The 22,879-nt window shown below is 43.2% G+C and overlaps 1 protein-coding gene across 6 annotated transcripts in view; it reads left to right on the top strand.

The window, feature by feature from the left end:
- Positions 1–22,304, top strand: part of ARHGEF28 (Rho guanine nucleotide exchange factor 28) — a 954,264-nt gene extending 931,960 nt beyond the window's left edge. For all 6 annotated transcript variants that reach the window (XM_086960785.1, XM_086960787.1, XM_086960786.1 and 3 more), the window contains 2 exons: positions 15,868–15,981; positions 21,407–22,304. In XM_086960785.1, the coding sequence (XP_086816911.1) occupies positions 15,868–15,981; positions 21,407–21,579 (287 nt within the window). In that variant the 3' untranslated portion in view covers positions 21,580–22,304. The remainder of the gene's footprint in view (positions 1–15,867; positions 15,982–21,406) is intronic.
- Positions 22,305–22,879: the final 575 nt, after the last annotated feature.

Raw genomic sequence — 22,879 nt, 5'->3', positions numbered from 1 at the left:
GTTATATTGTCTTCAACACAACTGCTCTTGAGATCAATGTCTTTCAAATAGATGGTGATTTCCACTTGAGAATGCCACTCATAATCTTTTTTTAGAATTCATCAACTCTCTTAGAGAGTGCTGTTTGGCCCTCCATGTATGAGGTTTTGCATTTCTTTCATTTGTTTTCTGTCATCTTCCCTTGGCTAACTTGCTTGCATCAAACAGAGAGCTTTTCAAAAACCCATTCAAAAATCTGTTCCAAATAAAAATATGTTATCAACTGTGGAAATAGTGTTTGATGTTAAGCAACTACATGTTGCTCAAAGTATATTTTTGAATTTCAAAAAGGTCCCCCAGCACAACTATCGGCACCCATGTCTGAGTTCGAATGATATGCAACAAGTCTGCACACCATTCCTGCAACAGATGTTAATTTACTTCTTGAAAGAGGTCTTCGTTAGTTGAATTCCCTCTACGTGGCATCATATGTGCCCCATAGTTTTACCCATTTACCAGTTAGAGGCATGTGTTCTTTAAACATGTTATTTTAAGTTTTTCTTAATAGGAGTAAGATCCCTGTTACACCCACAAACAGTGTGTTGCAGAGCATATTCTAAATACACCTCTTGAGAAGAACATGAGACTATGTACTGAAGTTTTCCATAAATAAATAAGCACTAAAAGTGTTTATTGGTTTGATATTCAGGTCTTATAACATTGTCCATCAGTATATTCCAGTCCACTTTATCAAGAATCATACCCAATTTGCAAGCACTGTTTTGCATAAAACTCAATGGTTAATACATGTTCTGTGCTGGTGAATACATACTTTTTCATTTGTGCCTCTGGTATAGAGCAATGATTCGGAGCAGCTGGTCTTTGATATACATGGAAAACGTAACCTTCCTAGCTAACCTTTCTAATAATGGATGTAGGCGCAAGCTACACACCTAACAGGGGAGTAGGAAAAGTCGCTCAGTGCCTTTTAGTTATTTTTTAATGGAGATTACCCATGAGAGAAAGTTACACCAGACAATGTGCCAGTATTTTATACTGTTGTTGACTTGTTTTGGTATTAGAATCCCTTTGAATTCAGGTAGGAGCCCCAAGGAATGTGCATTCAACTTAATACCAATGCTTAGATGATAAGGAAATTACTGTGGGCTTATGTTATCCTCCTTGTCCTTTTTGAATGTCCAGAACACAGGGGCATATTATCAAGGGGGTTTATCTCCGCTTTTTTGGCTTTAAAAGCCAAGAAAGCGGAGATAAAATTATCTCCCTATTATCTAGCTGTCGCTAACACCAGTTAGCAATAGCTAGTAGGAGATAGCGACCATCTTGGGCCCCACTTTGCATGTTAGTGATATTTATCACTAATGACATGCAAAGTGGGCGTGCCAAGATGTTAGCGACTTTAAACAGTCGCTAACATCGCTATCTCCAAAAGCTAACACCTGCCCTGAGCAGTTCTCAGGCATGTTATCCAATGGGAGGTGGATAACATGGCTAAGAGCATTAGCTCGCTAATGCATGAATATCGCTGACTTTTCAGCAATATTCATGCATTGCGGCCGAGTTTTTAGCGCATTTGCGATAAGGTTTATCTGCGATAAAAATCGCTGCAGTTCGGCGTTAATTTTTTCACGCTAACCAAGCAATAGCGATAATTATCGCTATTGCTTGGTAATATGCCCCACAGTTCGTACTCTATTAGCTGCTATATCTGACTTCCATAATAGAGTTAACGGGCAGAAACTCCCAGACTGGAAAGAACAGCTGCCACTCAAAACATCACGTTGCATCCCAAGTGATAATCATAAATGAACAGCTTTAAGAGACCATAGCGGTATCTCTGATGCATTGTTTTTAGAGGAGAGATATTCCTGGAAATAAGCATTCAAAATATTTGCAGCACATCCCACATGTTGGCTTGTGCCTTTGCTTCTGGCAGCCATTGTGTATTTTATGATGGTGATGTGTGGAACTGCCACCCCCAGAAGTCAATGGTGTTTGCTCCCACTGGTGGGCTACAAGCAGGACAATACATAAGGCGGGCATGAATCAGATGGGGTTCCATTTGCAGCTTGTTTTACTCCAAACACAAATCAATATAAAAGACTAACATACCACCCAGTATTAGACCAGCCTTTTTTGTCCATGTTTCTTGTGGTTTCAGTGCAGAGCAGATGCTGCCATATCTCACTTGGGTGAGAGTGGGTGGTGTTCCTCTCACCCTTAGGAAGAGAGCCCCTGAGGCATCCTACACAGGAGGAGGGGAAATATTACATGGCCCCCTCTGTCTGACACTGACATTTCCATCTAATGCCCAAGTTGTCTGCTGAGCCTGAGGTCTGGTAAAGAATGAACTACACTGTCTTGTTTCCTAACTTGCACCACAAAAGTAGTAAAGTATACCTCCTAGCTCAGTAAGTGAGTCATTTTACATCATATGAACCTATGTATGTGACATTTCCAGTGTCAAGAGATCTTCTAACCATACTGCATTTACCTGTCGATATTCTAATTAATCTAAATAAGAGGGTTGATGTGCTCGATAGGGACTGTCTGAGTCTTCGTAAGATTTAGTCCATGGCTAATAGACAAACCTGCATGAGACAAAATTCTAGGTTCAACCCTCATGGGTTTATTAAAAAATATCATCATTACAGAAAGCAACAAGTAGTTAGTTATTTAGGAATTAGCATCAATAAAATAATCAAAATATAATTCTGCAAAAGGACTAACATAAGGTCTGCTTCTGAAGAAAACCCAGAAAAAACTTAAGGCCTGATTACGAGTTTGGTGGTCTGGGATCCGCCTTGGTCTGATATTCACTGCCGATGACTAGTTGGTCTGCCCAACATATTACAAGATTGTCAGATTGCAGTTCGAAAGACCACCAGAGCATCACTGACTCTGACAGCCATTCGAAAAATGCCACAGCATCGGACGGGGCTAAGCAGCTGCCATATGGCAGTACAGCGATGTTTCACCGCCGTCCGAATTCTGAGTTGTCTTTCGGACGAGCCAACCATGGAGGTGGAACCGTCTGCTTCAAGTCATCGGAAACGAAGGATTGGGGTGCATACTCACCTATTTCCTGTTCTTCCCTTCAGACGTTTGTCTCATTCTCCAAGTCCCCCCTTGACAGCACCATCGTGACTCCAAATAAAAAAAAAAGACCCCTTTGACGCTAAAGTCCTGGTAAGTCTTTCTTGTACCATACACCCATTGACTGGACTGGCCACATATGGTCCAGACTCCAGCAGCGGGTAGTTGGTATTTTTCCACATGTATCAAGCATATTTGTACATTCAATACATATGCAGTCAAAAGATACACACATGCATTGATATATATGGAAAAACATTCACCACCATTGGAAAGACCGCCGCCTGTCCTTCAGAAACATCATAATACTGTGGGCGGGGGACCCGTGCTGCAGCGGTCTTCTTTGGACCTCTGTTGCAGTCGTCGGGCGGGTAGTAGGACCTGCCAAACTCATAATCAGGCCCTAAGTATGAGTAAATAAACAGACTAGTGCAGAGTCTGCTTTCTAAGAAAACCCAGGAAGGCTGAGTATAAATCAAATAGACAGATCTACATAGAGTCTGCTCCTAAAGAAGATCGAGAAAGAACTGTCTCTACTCCAAAATAAAGCATCTTTAACAATGTTTCAGGGCAAAGAAGTCATGTGCATATCATGGCATCATATAACATAACTTAGGGGCATATTATGAGCCTGCAGTCCACAGGCTGCCAGACTCGTGGGAGTGTGGCGGTGCGGCCTTCCGACAACCCTATTATGACCAGGGCAGTCAGGCTACCATGGGACTACCACAGCTGCCAGGTAACAGATATCCCTGTTGGTGGCTCGGCGGTCTTGAGGCTGCAGTATGCTTGGTGGGGCTGCGGCAGCTCCGCCAAGCATATTGTGAGTTTCTTCACCGCCGCACTTTTTTTCCTTATGAAAAGTGTGGTGGTGAGGAAACCTTGTGCCTCTACACCATGGGGCACCCTCATGTTTCTGCACTGAACGAAATGCACAAGATTGGGCATTTCGTTCCGTGCAGGTACAGGCTTTGACGTTTCCATTGTGGTCCCTGTTCTAAAGGCAATGGTGTGGGAACACCTGGAACTGCCCGCCAGAGACTTAGAAAGTAGTAATCTGGTGGACAGTCTGTTGGATGTGGGAGCAGGGTGGCAGCGTGGCGGTCCGCTTCACACTGTCAAAGTCAAAGTAAAGGCCCTTAGACTAGTAATGCTGCAAACACATACACCAATAAATATTCTGATGAACAAGGTACATCTAGAGATGCCTAGTTTCTAATGCATTTCATTAGTTAGGCTAAGCAAGACTAATTAAGGAAACAAATGATAGTTTGTACAACACAGCAACAATGGTTTGTTTAGCTAATGAATGATATACACAGAACATTGGCAAACATCCTGAATATTGCTTCCTTGAGGGAACACAAACATTACTTTCAGACACCAGAGTTGAGTCTTCTTTTTTGTTAGTTTTCTTAAAATTGTAAAATACACGAGCACTCAAAGAGAGAGATAAAGGCTTGCTCACTTAAAATGTGAATAGCCATCCATGCACGCTGACTGTGCCCTAGTAATGCTAACTGAACCATGTTTAAATTTAGCATTATTTCTAATTGGTAGAAGTAGCCTTCACCTAACCAGGGCTGAGGGTAGACACACTGAGGAATGTTTTTCTTTGTCCCTTTTGGTATAGGTCGGTTATCCTGATATTACCCTTCACCTAATGTCTATGTCCACAAATATCAGGCTGTAGTACTTTCACTTTCACCATATTGTTTGGTGCCAACAGCATTGTGTATATATATATTAGGTATGCAATAAAGAATAAACTCTCAAACAAAATTATTATAAATCTAAGGATAGAATATCTCACATATCTGACCATAAAGTGTAAATATTAAAAACTGACCGTGACCTGTTTTAACAACTATCAAACATCTGTTTCATAGGCTCTATAATAAAGAATAGAGTTTCGATTGCCTAATTACCCCATCCAACTCTCGGAGCTTGTCCGACCTACCTCTCATGATCAATTCCACAATTAAAACTAAGCTCTACTGACTTCTTCAAGTTATTGTTTTTCACCAGTTTTCTCCAGTTCGTCTCTACAGCGGGTCAATGTGTTCCCCAATACAAAGGGGCCCATGTCTAAAAAATGAGGATTTTAATGCAATAGTCTTAAACCCACTGCAAACTCAGACGTTGCTCCTTCATCCCCCTTGTGTCAGTCTCTTGGGTAGGGTTTTAGGCTTTCTTCAGTGATTCAGTGGCTCCGCGTGCAGAGCCTGAATAGTTGACTCTGCGTTTCCCTCCCTTCCCAGGATCCAGAGCGACTCCTGCCTAGCTTCGTAAGTTTTACCAGGCGATGCATGCCATCTTTGGGCAGACCCGAACGCGCTAGCGTGCCTTCGGGCCCCACGGAATCGGTTGGGGGGCCTAGACCTTCTCCACCGGCGGCTCCAGCCCCGGCGCCGCATGCCCCCCTTCCTCCGGCACCATTACCACATTCGACGTCGGTCAGGCCCCCCGCCAGCGTCGACCCCGGCCTCCATCCTGATGAAGACATGGAGCTGGATACCAGATCTGGCGCTGAGTGATTTTATTTGGCCCGTTCACTCCTGGGGTCCCTTTTAGGCCAGATTGGCACGCAGAGGATGATGGGGCAGAATAGGAGGGGTCAGGAGACGCTGTGACTGACCAGTTAGACAGTGAACAGGACTGGAGAGAGGAACTGGGGTATGCCAGTGGTCTGGACAACTCCCCTCACCTTGGCATGTTGTCTCTCCTACCGTGGCTATGGAGGAGGGAGCGCCATACGCAGTGGTGTTTCGTAAGGCAGCTGAGGCTCTCAACCTCAAACTCATTACAGTGGCAATCAGGACTAACCACCTCACGGAGGTGCTTCAGCCGCAAGCGAGCTCTCCTGAGCTCCTGCTGCCATTTAATGAAGCCCTCACCAACGTCCTTTTGGGCACCTGGTCCAGGCCCAACACGGGGGCTCCCGTGGATAGGATGATTGCCCGACGCCACCGCCCAGCTCCGGGCGACCCCACTTTCCTTTTAACAACACCCCACCCTGAGAGCTTGGTGGTCCAAGCCTCTACATCCAATAGCGCATTCCCTACTGCCCCACTGGAGATTGAATCCAAGAAGTTGTATCATCTCGGAAAGAAGATTTTCTCTTATGCCAGCTTGGGTCTGCGGTCGGTAAACACTGCATGTCTATTGTGCCATTATTCCCACTGTGTGTGGGTTACGGTTGTGCAGGTGCTGCCTCAGGTAGGGATGTGGCAAAGTTTACTATCCGTTGTGGGCTGGATACCACTGACTCTCTATTCAGGACAATTTCCACATCGGTAGCCCTTCAAAGCTATGCCTGGATGAGATCGACTGGCTTTTCTGGGGACATCCAAAATACTCTCATGGACATGCCCTTCGATGGCCGGCGCCTTTTTGGCGACAAAGCGGACAACACTCTAGAGCGTTTCAAGGACTCATGGGCTACGGCCAAGCCCTTGGGCCTCTCCAGCTGCCCTGCGCCGCGTCTGCTTTTCACCCCTTTCGTGGCTACCTGAGGGGTGCCCCAGAACCAAGGGCTGACACAAGTTCCTCAACCTTCATGCGGCCGGGGACGTGGGAACCACCCTCATGGTTCAGGGAGCCAGCGGGCGGCTCAGATCACCAACCCCCCACCACTGCAGCAGCCTCCAAGCCTTCCTATGCCGGCATTTCAGGCCCACCATACGCCAGTGGGCGTCAGGATCCGCCATCACCTCCCCCACTGACGCACCATCACGTCGGACAGGTGGGTTTTGCAGATAGTCCAAAGGGGCTACTCCCTCCCCTTCGAGGCTACCCCTCCAGCCATGCCACCACAGTACCACCGCATGTCGGAGGATCACCTGGGCCTTCTCCAACAGGAGTTACGGCTCTCCTGACCAAAGGAGCCATCAAACAGATTCCTGTTCCAGAAGTAGGTTGTGGTTGTTACTCCCACTACTTTCTGGTGCCCAAAAAGGACAAGGGCCTGCATCCTGTCTTGGTCTCAGGAACGTCAACTGCTTCCTCCGGAAGGAGAAGTTCAAAATGTTGATGCTCGCTCAGGTCTTGTCTGCCCTCGAGCCTGGAGACTGGTTGGTAGCGCTGGACTTGCAGGACGCTTATTTACACATCCCTGACCTGCCGGCCTAACGGGGTTACCTGCGGTTCACAGTTGGTCAGGAGCACTTTCAGTTTTCCGTGCTCCCCTTTGGCCTTACCAGCGCCCCTCGGGTGTTGACGAACATGATGGCGGTGGTCGCAGCTCATCTGCGCAGATCAGGGGTTCCAGTCTTCCCCTATCTCGACGACTGGCTGTTGAAGGCGGGCGCACCCCAGACTGTCGTGTCCCACCTCCAGACTACGGCTGACTTCTTGCATTTGCTGGGGTTCTCCATCAATGTGCTGAAGCCAGACCTGATCCCCTCTCAGAAGCTCCTCTTTACCAGAGCTGTTCTGGACACTACTCGGTTTCGGGTTTATTCTCCCGAATAGCGAGTCCGGGATATTCGGGCTATGATTCTGATTTTTCAGCCTGTATCCCGGCTTTCGGTCAGGATGACTCTGAGGCTGCTGGGCCTCATGGCCTCCTGCAACCTGCTGGTCGATCATGCCAGGTGGCTTATGCAGGCACTGCAGTGGGACCTGAAGTTCAAGTGGGCGCAGCACCAGGGGAATCTGTCGGATTGCGTCCAGGTCTCTGAGGGAACTGCACGTCAACTGCAGTAGTAGCTCACAAACCAGGATTGGATCAACTGCAGATCCCTCTCCCTTCCCTCTCCCTTCCCCAACCAGAGCACACAGTGATGACGGATGCATCCCTTCTAGGATGGGGCAGCCACATGGGAGAGGAGGATATCAGAGGCCTCTGGTCTCCAGCGGAGTCCGGGCTCCACATCAACATTCTGGAGCTCCAGGTGATTCGTCTTGCACTGAAGGCATTCCTTCCCTCTATCCGGGGAAGAGTAGTGCAGGTGTTCACGGACAACATCACCGCCATGTGGTACTGCAATGAACAGGGCGGGTGGGGTCATGGGCCCTTAGCCTCTGGACATGGCTCGAACATCAGGGCATTTCCCTGGTGGGTCTACACCTGGCAGATTCCCTGAACGCCAGGGCGGACGAACTCAGCCGCTGGTGCATGATGGATCACAAATGGGATCTTCACTCGGAGGTGGTGCAAGGTCTCTTTCAGCAGTGGGCAGAGCCTTGGTTAGATCTATTTGCCACCGAAGAGAACACGCAATGTCGACAATTCTGCGCGTTGGAATTTTCAAGGCGGCACTCGCTCTGCAACGCTTTTCGTCATGAGTGGAGTTGCATTCTTCTATACGCCTTTCTGCCTATACCACTTCTGCCCAGAGTGCTGAAGAAGATCAGGCGCGACCGGGCCCAAGTCATTCTTGTAGCTCCGGATTGGGCATGGAGAGTCTAGTATCCCGAGCTGCTCAACATGGCCATCGATCCTCTGATCCGACTGCCTCTTCGAGAGGATCTTCTATTGCAGGGGAGGGTCCTCCACCCGAACCTGTCCAGCCTCCACCTCCTTGCGTGGAGATTGAGCGGCGGCAGCTGACGTCATTTGACTTGCCTCCTGAAGTTTGTGATGTAATGTTGGAAGCTGGGCGTCCCTCCACTAACACGGTATACGCCTGCCGGTGGAACAAATTTGTGGCATGGTGCACAGCTAAGGCTGTGGATCCCCTTTCCGCCCCTCTTTTTGAGGTCCTCTTGTTCCTTCTCTCTTTGGCCCAGTAGGGCTCTGCTCTTGGCACTATCAAGGGCTACCGTTCTGACATTTCTGCCTTTCTTCGGCTTCCTGATCAGCCTTCTCTCTTCAAGTCCCCGGTTGTAAACCGTTTCTTGAAAGGCATAATACATCTCTTTCCTCCTATTCCTTTCGTTATGCCTCAGTGGGACTTGTATCTGGTTTTAACCTAATTAATGTGCGCTCCCTTTGAGCCGCTTCACAACTGTCCTTTGAGGCTTTTAACTCTTAAGACAGCATACCTGGTGGCTATCACATCTGCCAGAAGAGTGAGTGAGCTCCAGGCCCTTTCATCAAAGCCTTCTTTTCTGTCTGTGTATCCCGACATCGTTGTCCTCAGGACTCTTCCATCCTTCCTTCCAAAGGTTGTCACCTCCTTTCACATTGGGCAAACTATCACTTTGCCCACCTTCTTTCCGCCTCCGCATCCTTCGAAAGAGGGAGAAAAGCTCCACCGTCCGGACCCAAAACGTGCGCTTTCTTTTTATTTGGATTGCACCAAACAGTTCCGGGTGGATGACCAGCTCTTTGTTGGCTATGTGGGCGCCAGGAAAGATCAGGCGGTACACAAATGGACCATCTCCAGATGGGTCGTTTTGTGTATTAAAACCTGTGATTCGTTAGCAAAGAAGGAGCCTTCAGTGGGACTGCACGCCCATTCCACCAGGGCGACGGCAGCCACTACTGCTTTAGGACGAGGAGTTTCTCTAAATGACATCTGTCACGCAGCAATGTGGGCATTGCTTCACATGTTTACAAGACACTGCTACCTCAACAGCCAAGCCGGAGAGACGGCGTCTTTGGTCGTTCTATTCTTCACGACCTACTGATGTGAACTTGGTTCGCAGACCCACCTTCGGGGTTGGTATTGTTGGGGTAGCTATTTCTAAGGTAAGGAATCTATAACTAACTGTTTTTTTCAGATGAACAAGTTACTTACCTTCGGTATTGATATATCTGTAAAAAACATAATTTAGTTATAGATTCCTTACCTCCCCATCCATCCTTCCCGTTCTGCAAACTGATTTCTAGGGTCAAGGGCATCCTTTCAGGGCCCTAGTTTTGTGCACCAGTGATCAGTGTCTTGTATGGCTCTGCATTTCTGTCACGGAAAGGCGTGTACATAACTGACGTCAGTGCACAAGGGCGGCATCTAAGTAGCTACCGCGACGTCGTCCCGGGCGACAAGACGCCAACGACGAATGTGGAGCCGACCAACACCACCTTCCGATGTGCAGAGGTACTGCTGACGAAAACACTTTCCGGATCAAGTCTGATGCCTTGGGGTAATTCTAATGTAAGGAATCTATAACCATCCTATGTTTCTTACAGATATATTGTTACCGAAGGAAAGTAACTTCTTCTTCAATGGCACATGCAGTTTGAACTAATAAGTTACAAGTATTACGGCATTTGGACAAAATATCACAAAGCTATATTGCATTTTAAATATTGTGATCCACAAATATCGTGATGCAGGAATATAATTGACAAGAATATCAATTTTCTAAGGTAAGTAATATCAATGTCCAAAATATCTATTGTTGATATCGTTTACAAAAATATCTATGTTAACATTGATCTATGTTATTAATATAGTTTATAAAAATATTGTTATTCATTTTGTTTTTTATTATTTTTATGCTTTTTAATATATGTTTTAATTGTATATGACATAAATTGTTTGTATAATTATTGTTAATGTTTTTTTAATATAGTTTGTACATTTTTAGTTGTTCTTATATTTATTGTAATTGTTTATTGTAATTTTTTGTGTCACAGCAGGTTGTAGGGTTTGTAAGGGTACAGGGTAGGAAGTAAATTAATTATATTTAATTAATAATTACTTTTTAATTGTTATTAACTAATTAATTGATAATTCATTTTGTAAATTGTGTAATTCTTTTTTTTATTGAGTTAAGTTTTAGGTGCGTGTTGAGTGGTTTGTAGGGGAACAGGATGGGAAGTAAACTCATTATAATTCATTATTAATTCATTTTTAATTATTGTTAAAAATGTATTTGATAATTAATTATGTAAATTGTGTAGTTAAGATTTTTTTGTTACATTTCAGGTGTAAGGTATTCTGTTTGTAGGGGTGAAGGTTGGGAAGTTAATTAAAATAATTAATGAACTATTAGTTAATTATTATTATTTGTTTAATTGATAATTATGTATATTGTGTTAGAATTTGTATGATATATTTTAGGTGTGGGTTGTTGTATTCATAGGGGTACAGGTGGGAAGTTGATTAGGTTTTTTAATAATTAATTGATAATTATCTAAATTGTGAAATTATCATACTGTTAAGTTATATTTTAGGTGTGTGTTTAATTTGTAGAGGTATGCGGTTGGAAGGTATTAAAGGAATAATACATTTCAAATTATTTATTCATTTATTAAAAATGATGTTATTTATTTTGTAACATATTAATTGTGGTGTGCTTTTTAATGTCAATTACATTCTAATTGTTGACTGTAATGATTGTGAGAATATAGTGTGGTATTTTAATTAAATTAATTGTATTTGTTTTAATTGATACTAATTATTAAAAAATGAAATGATGATGTCTTTTTAATTTTTGTTATAATTTAGACATGTCATTTTACAATTTAAATATTTATATTTTTTAATATTTATTAGAGTTGTTAAAATATGTTATTTGATTGAAGTGTACTGCTTTCTTTCTACTGTTGCACTGACTTAAGTGAAAATAATAAATGTTATCCCTTCTGAATCCAATGCTTTCCCTACTGTTACACAAACTGGAGTGGGACTGGTACATTTTACTCGTCTTCAGTCCAATGCTTTTCTTACTGTTGCGCAGACTGGAGTGGGAATGGTAAATGTACCCCTCCTGAGAACAACACTTTCCCTACTGTTTCACCCAATGGATTGGGAATAGTAAATGTTTTCCCTTCCGGAGTCCAATGCTTTCCCCTACTGTTGCACATATTAGAGTGGGAATAATAAATGTTACCCCTCCTGAGTCCAATGCTTTCCCTACAGTTGAACAGACCCGAGGGGGAATAGTAAATTTAACCCATGCTGAGCCCTACGCTTTCCTACTGTTACACCGACCGGAGTGAGAATAGTGAATTTTACCCTTCCTGAGTCCAACACTTTTCCTACTGTTTCACCGACTAGAGTGGGAATACTAAGGGGTCGATTCTGATTCGGGAAACTAATCCATACGACGATTCAAATTCTTAGTCCTTTCCGTACGAATGGCACAAATCCGTCCGAATCGCGTAGTACGATCCATAGGAAAAAAAAGTCAGAATCTTTGCGAACCGTACGAAAAGCAAGGGAAAATCCGTACGATACGGACCCTCACGGTGAACCGTACGAATCGTAAACATGCTGTATGACCCGACAAGTACGATCCGGACCGGGGAACGAGAACGCGATTCGTACGGAAAACGTCATATGAGCAATTCGTACGGAGAGCCACACAATCACATACGCACCGTACCCCTGCAATCATGGGGTGTATGCACCATACCCCTATGCACCGTACCCGTACGCACCGTACACCTATGCACCATACCCGCTATGCACCGTACCGCTATGCACCGTACACCTATGCACCGTACCCCTATGAACCGTACCCCTACACACTGTACCCCTATGCACCGTACCCCTACGCACCGTACCCCTGCAATCATGGTGTGTTCTTGCGTACCCGGGGGGGTCCGTTTCGTACACAGTATGAGTCAAAATCAGCTTTTTTGTACGTTTTGAGCTCCCGTAGAAAAAGAGTCGTACGGAGTGTTGACGTGACGAATCGTACTTGCTGGGTCGGAAAATGCTGCTTCAATCCGTACGGACGTCGCGTACTGCGTGTTCCGAATTCGATTTGTACGGATTTTTAAGTCGTGTGGTATTTTGTACGATTCGTACAGAGATCTGCTTTGGGTTCAGATCGTACTTCATCGTACGTATGGGGATGTTTAAGGGTACAATTTGTACTGGAAATATGCTCCGTACGGGGATTTTACTGAATCGGAATCACCCCTAAATGTAACCCCTCCTGAGTTTATTGTTTTCCCTGTTGATGCACAGACTGGAGTGGGAATAGTAAATTTTACCCCTCCTGAGTCCAACACTTTCCCTACTGTTTTACCCACTGTATTGGGAATAGTAAATTCGTCCTCTCCTGAGTCCAATGCTTTCCCTACTGTTGCACAGACTGGAGTGGGAAACATGAATGTAACCCCTCCTGAGTCCAACTCTTTCCCTACTGTTGCACAGACTGGAGTGAGAATAGTACATGCTATCGCTCCTGAGTGCAATGCTTTCCCTACTGTTACACTGACTGGAGTGGGAATAGTACATCTAACTCTTTATGAGTTTAACGGTTTCCCTACTGTTGCAGAGACTGGAGTGAGAATAGTACATTTGACCCCTTCTGAGTCCAATGCTTTCGCTACTGTTACACCGACTGTGGTGAGAATAGTAAATTTTACCCCTCTTGAGTTCAACGCTTTCCCTACTGTTTCACTCCCTGGAGTGGGAATAGTAAATTTACCCCCTCCTGAGTTTATTGTTTTCCCCCTTATTGCACAGATAGGAGTGGTAATGGGAAATGTTACCCCTCCTGAGTTTATTGTTTTTCCCCTTGTTGCATGGACTGAGGGGGATTAGGAAATGTTACCCCTCCTGAGCCCAACGTCTTTCCTACTTTTTCACCCACTGGAGTGGGAATAGTCAATTTGTGCCCCTCCTGAGTTCAACTCTTTCCCTACTGATGCACAGACTGGAGTGGGAATAGTAAATGTAACCCCTCCTGAGTCCAACACTTTCCCTTCTGTTTCACAGACTAGAGTGGGAATAGTACATTTTACTACTCCTGAGTTAAACTCTTTCTCAACTGTTGTATAAATTGGTGTGGGAATAGTATATTTATATAGTTTAATTTTTGTATTAGTATTGTTTTTAAATATATATTATAATCATGTGTTTGTGTATTTAAATTTATATTTTGTATATATATGTATATATATATAAATGTATGTAATATTTAAGATACTTTTAGTAAAATGTGTTTTATATATTGTTTACTTTATATTATCAATTAAAATGGATATATTTTAAATAGTTTTGCACTTTATTTGCTGGACTTTTACATTTTTTGTGTTTGCAAATATATATATATATATATAATTGTTATATTGGTAAATGTAAAAACATTTATAAAATTATAAAATAAGGTAAAATTAATATGTTTTAATTGTTTTGCAGTATAAATGTGTTTAGAAAAATACAGGCTTTGATATATATATATGTGTGTGTGTGTGTTTGTTTAAATTCGTAAAAATGTATATATATATATATTTAAATAGTATTTAAACATTTAATTTACATTATATTGATGTTATATGTTAAAATATGTAAGTCTTACTTATTTAAACTACATCTATAGTAAAAAACAATATTTTTGTATATATTTTCTGATATTAGTTTAAAACTATATTTTTTCGATAATTTTGTGCTTACCATTATTTGTATAGAAAAACGCTATTCTTGTGATCGATACTTTTGACACGATATTTATGGTTTCAGTATAGTGTCAGTGAACAAAGTATTACATAACTGCTTGTGTTGTGGACAAGAAGCGAAAGAAGCAGATGCAAGGAGCAGATTCTGAGTTCACAGGAAGAGAACACACCAGTAAGGGTCTAATTACGACTTTGACGGTGCAGCATCGGGTCTGCCACGCCACCGCACTGCCAAAGCCGTAGTCGGGCCACCCACCAGATTAGGAGTTTCCTCTTGTCTGGCGGGCTTTTGTTTGGCATTTCGATGGCAGTGCCTCTAAAATCAGTACTGCAATGGGAACACCAAAAACAGTTCCTGCCAGGAATGGACTGTAAAGTCCATGCTGTGCAGAAACTGGTGTGCATGCACACATGGAGGCGCATCTTGTGCCCCCCTTATGTGCATCCACAGGGTGCAGAGGCACCAGGAGGCCCTGTTGGGATCCCTTTGTTTCCTCTCCCCCAGGGTTTTCATGGTGGAGGGGAAACTCCTAATATGCTTGGCAGAACTTTGGCAGTCCTGCCAAGCATATGAATGCCTCTAGTCTACTGCTAATCAAGAAGGGGGGGAGGGGGGATCACTTGTCCTTTGTAACCTGGGTACAGTTCTTACTAGAATGACCCTTGGTAAAAGACCCTCATACACGTGTAGTCATGATGGTATGGGCGGTATATCTTGGTTCTCAGCCGTACCGACCCCTTGGGCAATAAGGCTGAAACATGTCGACCATTGTTTGAACACTGGAGGATTGAATATGTGCGAAACCTAACCATTTCCTTAACGTATTCTGTCATATCCTCAGCCACCAATTCAATCCCGGACAATAAAATCATATTCCTCCCGGCATGATTGGATTGTTTTAAATATATTCACTCACACTTCACCAATAATCACTGATCACTACTGTTTTAACCTAGGGTGTTCTCCTCCAGGTGGAGGGTGCATACCAACTGACCCCATGATTCTGCACAGACGTGTAAACGAAGGCGGAGAACCAAGATATACCGCCCATACCATCATGACTACACGTGTATGAGGGTCTTTTACCAAGGGTCATTCTAGTAAGAACTGTACCCAGGTTACACAGGACAAGTGATCCCCCCTTCCCCCCTTCTTGATTAGCAGTATTTAAAGCCAAGGAACTTGGTGGGATCACTGACATTCCTTCTCCCTATTCTTGATTGCTACATGCCTCTAGTCTACACCATTGCAACACCGCCAGAGAATGGCGGCTACCTGGGGCCTGCAGGGGGCTGTGGCAGTCTGACAATTCGACTCCTAATAAGGTGGTCAGGAGACTGCTACAGCTGCTCCACAGCTGCGCTCCAATGAGTCTGGTGGTCACCCTAACCACTATCCTATAGGGAAATTACAGAAAATATACGTTTTATTGTCCATCATGTCACTATGCTGCAAGCCAGCCTTTGAGGTGTCATTCTTAATATGTTTTTATTAACAACATTTTGAATTCTTTGAATGGCAGGTCCTTCCATTGAAGACTTGAGTTGCACTAATTATCCTCAAAGGGAAAACTTGAGCTTAAAATCGTCGAGCCCCCGCGATTCTTTACTGAAATCTCCTCCGCCAAGGCATCAAGGTAATTTCACATCTAAACAATTTAAATGTAATGTATACCCTAAAGATCTATGTTGCTGAAACGTATGTATATTTATTCCATAAATGGACGTAAGGCTCTGATCTCCTCTAATAGCAGGTCCATTGTAACAGAATTAGATTGTTTAGGTGGAGAAGGAGGATCTTTCTTCAATCTCTTTGTTGATGCTTTAGTGACATTAGACCCCAGAGCGGTGTGAGATGACGATGCTCCTTTGGGCGATGAAATGGTTGAGTCCTCCATGGATAAGCAGTTATAACATGAACTAGTATGAATCAAAAACCTCTGAGGTACGGGTGTAGACAAAGATGGATTTTTAGATACCATGCCCATAAACCTGACACGAGCGTCTCATGAACAGAGAATAGCAGTAATTACATTGCAAATTACAATAGGCAAAAAGAAGAAAACAGAGCTCCGTACCACAAGTATATAAAAGAGTGGACTCAAATAATGAAATAAATTGTTATGTCAATGTAATCATAAGCGTAATACTATTAATGCATCAGTGACAATAAGGGCAATCAGAAGTATATTATGACCACTATATGCATTTGGTTGAAAAATTGTTAGAATAGACCCCCCGAAGCATTGCTGGAGCTGCGTCGCGCTTGCGACGCAACTTCAGCACTGCACCGCCTTTATGGCACAGATGCGTCACGCATCTGTGCCGTTTTGCCCCATGGTGCGCCGCATTGTGAATGCGGCGCATCATGGGTGGCGGAGCTGCGGCGCACAATTATTGGTGCATCCCTGCTAATTTGCAGGGATGCGCCAGTAATTGTAAATATGCCCCTATGTTTATTGTTGTTTGTATTTTATGATATAAAAACGCAAATCAACCGAATTAAAAAACGCTCTTATTCTCCTTGTGGCATCTTACAAATCAAAAGGAAAGTGAGAAATACAACTTTTTAAGAACTTTTTAATGAGGGACTTCGTAAGGAGCCTAAAGGAATACACTTCCGCCACCTGGTGGCAGCATCAAGAATAACACTCACAGTATTCTGTTTCAGAAAAAATGTCAACAACACATGGGAAGCCTTATTACCATTACGAAGCACCTTTATTTGCGATAGACTCTGAGGTTGGTGACCAAATATTTAATTCATCTGTAAAAGGCACGGGTTGTTAGTTCTTTAGGCCACCGCAATATGTTTCGGGCCTTGAGATTGAATCAGCACCGGCGCAAGGCGGCATTCCAAATGCTGTATGAATAATACGTGTCTCCCACGTGGCCAGTGTGGCCTCTGACACTGGTCTTCAAACCAGAATTTATTTCGAAACACGTGACCGGTCACAAAAGATTTTTGGCTGGCGTTAATACAGGTCCTTGTTGGCAAGTAAGGCAGTGATTGGTTCGAACACCTTTCATCAATGTATTATGAAGGGGATTTGTAAAGGTGGTTGTAAGTGACCAGAATGTTTGTATATATTTGTTATGTTGCATTTTGTTGCCTTGTTGGAGTGCCTTTTTGTACTAAATTATAGGGCTGTGGTGTTGTTGTGTTTGACTGTGGTGGTTGTGTTGCATTCTCTTCTTTTTTGACGGCATTGTTGTGCTTTGCCCTATTATGTTTTGTGGTATACTTTGCTTTGTGATAATAACCCTAGTCTATCTCTAGAGTTTTTAATCCACCCAAGGCAACCCCGAATGCAAACCCCTTAGCGGACAACCCTAGATTGTTTTAACTTCCCTTCTCTGACATAAGCACTATTTTAATCTCTTAAGTGCTGCGTCGGGGGGTTGGCTGACGGCAGCACTACCTCCCCAGTGCTGCGCATGACCATTGGACGTCCATTCAGCACTAGTTCCAATGGACAGCGCAGCACTGAGGAGGGATATTTGCGCCGCATCTAAGGTGTTAAAAAAATTACTCCGACACCAGGTGGTTGCCACACCCGGACCCATATGGAGGTTCGGGTCTGGCAAGCAATGATGATGAAACATGCCACTCTATGTAGGCGAAGGTCCTGCTTTTTCCAGAGATATGCCTGTACAAATAGTGAAATGAGGTGTTTATATTTAGCCATCTCCTTTCCAATTTGTGATATGAAATATAGCTTCGAAGGGTAAAAACACAGGTCGTTAATATATCGCTTACCCTATTCTTGTGTTAGACGTACCATGTTTAATGTGCCTGTTCTGCACAGATTGATGTTTTATAAAAACAAACTCCCAAAGCAGGAATTTGTTTTCAGAAAAAAAAAGGGTCCTCAACGTGCTTGGGGGCATATTATCAAGGACGGCATTAAAATTATCGCTGGTTTAGCTGCAGAAAACTGCCGCTAGAGCAGCGATTATGGGCTTGATAATATGCCCTGGAGAATTCCAATAGAAGCCCATGTTCACACCAGAACATGGACTTCTATTGAAATTCTAAATTATCATAATATCAAGCCCATTATCGCCGCTTTAGCAGCAGTTTTCTGCCGCTAAACCAGCGATAATGTTTAACGCCGTCCTTGATAAAATGCCCCTAAGAGTTTTGTCCATATGCTTGTGCTTTCCCTATCTGGGAACGCCAGAGATTAAACAGGGCAAGCCGCCTGCCACTTCGACCCAACAGGACCATTGTAGATGGGCCACCTGGTTACAGGTTGTCAACGGAGGAGCCTGCAGAGCAGCCGACAATAGAATAACGGAACTTTTTCCTAATTCTAAATAGTGGGGCAGTCCCACAAGTGTGATGGGACAGGGGCACTGCGGATTTACTCTGCTGCTTCTGCTCCCCCAAGGTCCACCAAACAATAAATGCTTCCCTAAATCCCTCCCCAGAGTATGAATCTGAAAGGAACACCCCCTAAAAGATGCTGCTGCAAAATATAAAGGCAAATGGAATGACCACTTCCGTTGAGCAATGCAATAATAGTTTCTGCAATGCACTGCTGACGATGCCACCGATAATGTCACAGAGCTCATCAAAAATTGCATTATCAGTCAGCAGAGTGCCCTAGAACAATATAGTACCAAATCAGTCGACAGGAGGTGAACACGGAAGCCAATGGACTACGGTTGTCATGGGATGTGAAGCATATGACAAGATGTGCTGTTCTACTACAGAGTGCACTAAAGTCCCATACTAATACGACCTATTGCACATACAACGATAGTTATAACCAAAGTATCCTTTAATGAAAAGATACCCAAACGATAATAAAATGGGTGCCATTTACAAATGTGCTCGTGCTTTCTTCAGAGCGACACACGTGTGCATAAAGTGATCAATGTGCACATCGTATAATCAGAAAAAGCACAGCACGTTATGCGCCTTGAGACCCTCACGGGTGAGTAGCCACACATAAGAACCCTGATTGATTGATTGAATTATGATACAGAATTTTGTTGTGGGTATGCAACAGAAAAAAATTATATTTCTATCCCTTTCTGAATTATGGCATCAATCACCAGGACTGTAAAAGTAAGGAGTGCAATAGAGAGCTGGAAATCACAGAAAGGAAAATTATGCCACAGTTAGATACATGTTTGTAATGCCATGAGCAATAGCAATTTACTCACATCAGGTCGGCCGGTCCAAACTTTGACTTTACCCCGTTTGTAAGTGCTTTACTGCATTTATTCTTATAAAATTCAATATCTCAACTTCTATACATTGGATTGTTGTTGTTTTGGTCTTGTTTTGTTCGGAATTTAATAATCTATCGTTCTAAACCTGTAGTGAGTCTTTTTATGGTGTATTCATAGTGTTTGTGTGTGTGTGTGTGTGTGGCACAAATAATTAACAAATTGCCTCATTAGATAAACCTGACTGTTCTGTGCCAGGCTGCCAGAGGGTGAGCACAGGTTAACTTCCAGTGAGTATCTAGCTCACCCTGGCTAGAGTGGTGGTTCAAGCTTGGCTTGGTTGCATAGCTCAGCCAACCAGGAATCCCATTTCTTACAAATAGTTAAAGGCAGAAATACATATTAATAAAAAACATAGAAGCAAGGAACTAGATTAAAGTATACTTATCTCAGTGAGGGAGATGCAGCAACAATAGCTAGGTACATGGCCTCAAAATAGTATTCCTTGTTGACATCCACTGAATAAATCAATGCCTCTGTTATTGCTGAAGGGATAATAAATTGGGGAGATATTGCATATAATATGTGTCTCATTCCTTTGTATTGAAATCTTGTGCTTTATGAATGAAAAATTATTAAAAGTTGATTCGTTTTTGCACTCAATATTTCATCATTAATTTTCCAATATGCTAATCACATTGGCTCATCGCTGTCCCCCTTACTTTTTAATTTATACCTGCGTCCTCTTCTGTTCTCTCTTAGAAATGCCAATGTAACCATCTTCAACTACGCTGATGATTTGCAGCTCATCTTCCCCCTTAACACCAAGGACTCAGTGGTAGAATTTCAGAACACCATGTCCCACATTCTGAGTTGGATGAGCTGCAATCATTTAAAACTCAACCCAGGAAAGACCGAATTGGTCTTGCCTGGACAGAGTATACATAGTTGGAACCCTAGCTTTTGGCCCTCCTGTATGGGTGCCCCTCCGATTAAATCATCATCGGTAAAAAGTTTGGGCATCCATATCAGTGAAGATCTTTCCTTGAAGAAACAGGTGGGGTCAGTCGTTTCTGCCAGTTTTTTTCAGCTGAAAAAAATTTAAAAAATTGCACGCTTTTTTTCCTTTTCCGCCCTTACTCAGATTGTCATCTCTTTGGTTTTATCCAGACTGGATTTTTCCAACAGTCTTTACCTTGGGCTCCCAAAGGGAGAGCTCAAACGCCTCCAGCTGGTTCAGAACCAAGCAGCCAGACTTCTTCTGAACATCCCCAGAAGGCAATCAGTTAGATCTGGCCTGAAACAATTACACTGGCTGCCGGTGGAACAACGTGTGGCCTTCAAGACGGGCTGCATTTTATTTAAATCCCTGCAAGATACTGGCCCCCAATTCGTCAGGAACCTATTCCATAAATACAATCCTTCCCGACACCTCCGGTCCACCCATAAATCTCTGCTGACTGTGCCGTCGTACAAGAGGAAACGTCTCGGAGGCAGCTGCTTTGACCATCTTGCAGCTGCCTTCTGGAACTCCCTCCCCCTTCACCTTAAACTAAGTGACAACCTCCTCAGTTTTAGACACCTTCTGAAGACCTGGCTCTTTTCTCAGGCACACCCTTGAGCTGGCCTGCTCTATCAAATGGCTGACGCGTCCTGTTCCCTCCTATAGCGCCATGAAGCCTCCGGGCGTACGAGCGCTCAACAAATACCTGTTAACATTAACATTAACATTAACATTGGTAATTTTAAAATAAAATTTCCTAAATTAAGTATTCAAATTGCTTTTCATTTTTGTTTCAACTATATTTTTAGCAGGAATCCTGATTTTGAACTGCCCTTCATGTTAAATGGGATTATCATTACACTCCTTTTGTTTTTCAGATTTAAACGCCTTACAGTTTATCATTCGTGGGGCCATGTTGTCAGGAACGTACAGTCAAAATCCTACTGGCAACCAGTTGCAACAGGCGTCAGAGGCACTGCCAAATCCACATTCTGATGTCTCACAAGATGTTGAAAGTGGAGCTGTGGAAGAAAATATTGTTTACCTCTAAGTTTCTATTTGTATTGTGTGTATATATATTTGTTTATAATTGTACCTATTGTCTATACATAAATATTACATTGAGATTTGTTGTTATTGAACAAACTTCAGTAATTTCAAACTCAGTAATTTATAGGAATGGCATTCTATCAGTGGATTATTTGTGTAACTCATAGAAATAACACTGTACTTTACAGTTTTTCAACCAATAAATATGAAGGCTTATACTACTGTAAATCAATGCAAGCCAGATACAGTTATAATGGTTCAATAATTCCATACTGGATATCTGGTGAAATGTCCTTTGTTGTTTAATATCATGTCACCAGACCCATTGATGGCATAAAACCATAATACTGAACTGTTTGTTATGTAATCACATCAGGGCATATTCACAAATATTAATTTACATGCATAACAGGCTTACAAGTCTAGATTCCACATCCTGGTTGGTAAAATTGCACTACAGGCGCAAACGGTAATCAAGATAGGCTGTTTGGGCTGGCAATGCAAAATGCATTGAGTACAAATTACAGTTATGCCGGTGTTTACAAGCATTTGGCTTGCCACTCCCACTGTTCAGCCTCTCATAAAGGCGTACCACAAAGTTTGCAGTACTAGTGTATCGAGGGTGTTAATGGAAAGGGATCACCCCAACATTTCATAGGGTGTAGGAGAAGGGGTTTCTCTGTAGAGAATAATAGTTTCACTGTACATACAAAAAAAGAAAAAAAATTACATGGCCAATTCACTTGACCAAGTTTAGAGGTTTCTGTTGTATACCTCCAGGAATACTGGCTGGGGTTTTCGTGAATCCCCGGACTGTTGGGAATCTACTTCAAATGTAGGAGAAACTCTATGAGAGCAGATTTCTAACTTTTTAACTAGGACTTAGTATGTTTGCACTGCTTCCTATCGGCCTATAGTGTCATCATCAGTTTACGACAAGAAGGGGTGTATGACATTTTTAACGCGCTCCATGTAGAAAATGTGTAGTTTAACTAATTAAATGCAAAATAGATTTGGGCAGTCATCTGCATGAAAATTGTATGCAAAGCTTGCTTTCGTAGAAATGTCACGCAAGGTACTCGCTCTCAATGGGCCATTTATGAGGCTGTGCGTCACTTTTACTCCGCTGGTGCGTCACTTTTTGTGACGCACCAGTGGCGTAAAAAATGCGCCTTGTTGCGCCATATTTACAAAGTGACACATCTAGGTAGATGCGTCACTTTGTAAACCCCTGCGTCACATTATACCTGCGCCAGGTATAATGTATGCAGAGGGGGGCGTATTGACGCAAGAAAGGGTCA

The sequence above is a fragment of the Lissotriton vulgaris genome, chromosome 3_1, assembly GCF_964263255.1.
Source record: "Lissotriton vulgaris chromosome 3_1, aLisVul1.2, whole genome shotgun sequence".
Taxonomy (NCBI): Eukaryota; Metazoa; Chordata; class Amphibia; order Caudata; family Salamandridae; genus Lissotriton; species Lissotriton vulgaris.
The sequence above is the reverse complement of the archived record's forward strand: the minus strand, read 5'-3'. Positions and strand labels throughout refer to the sequence as shown.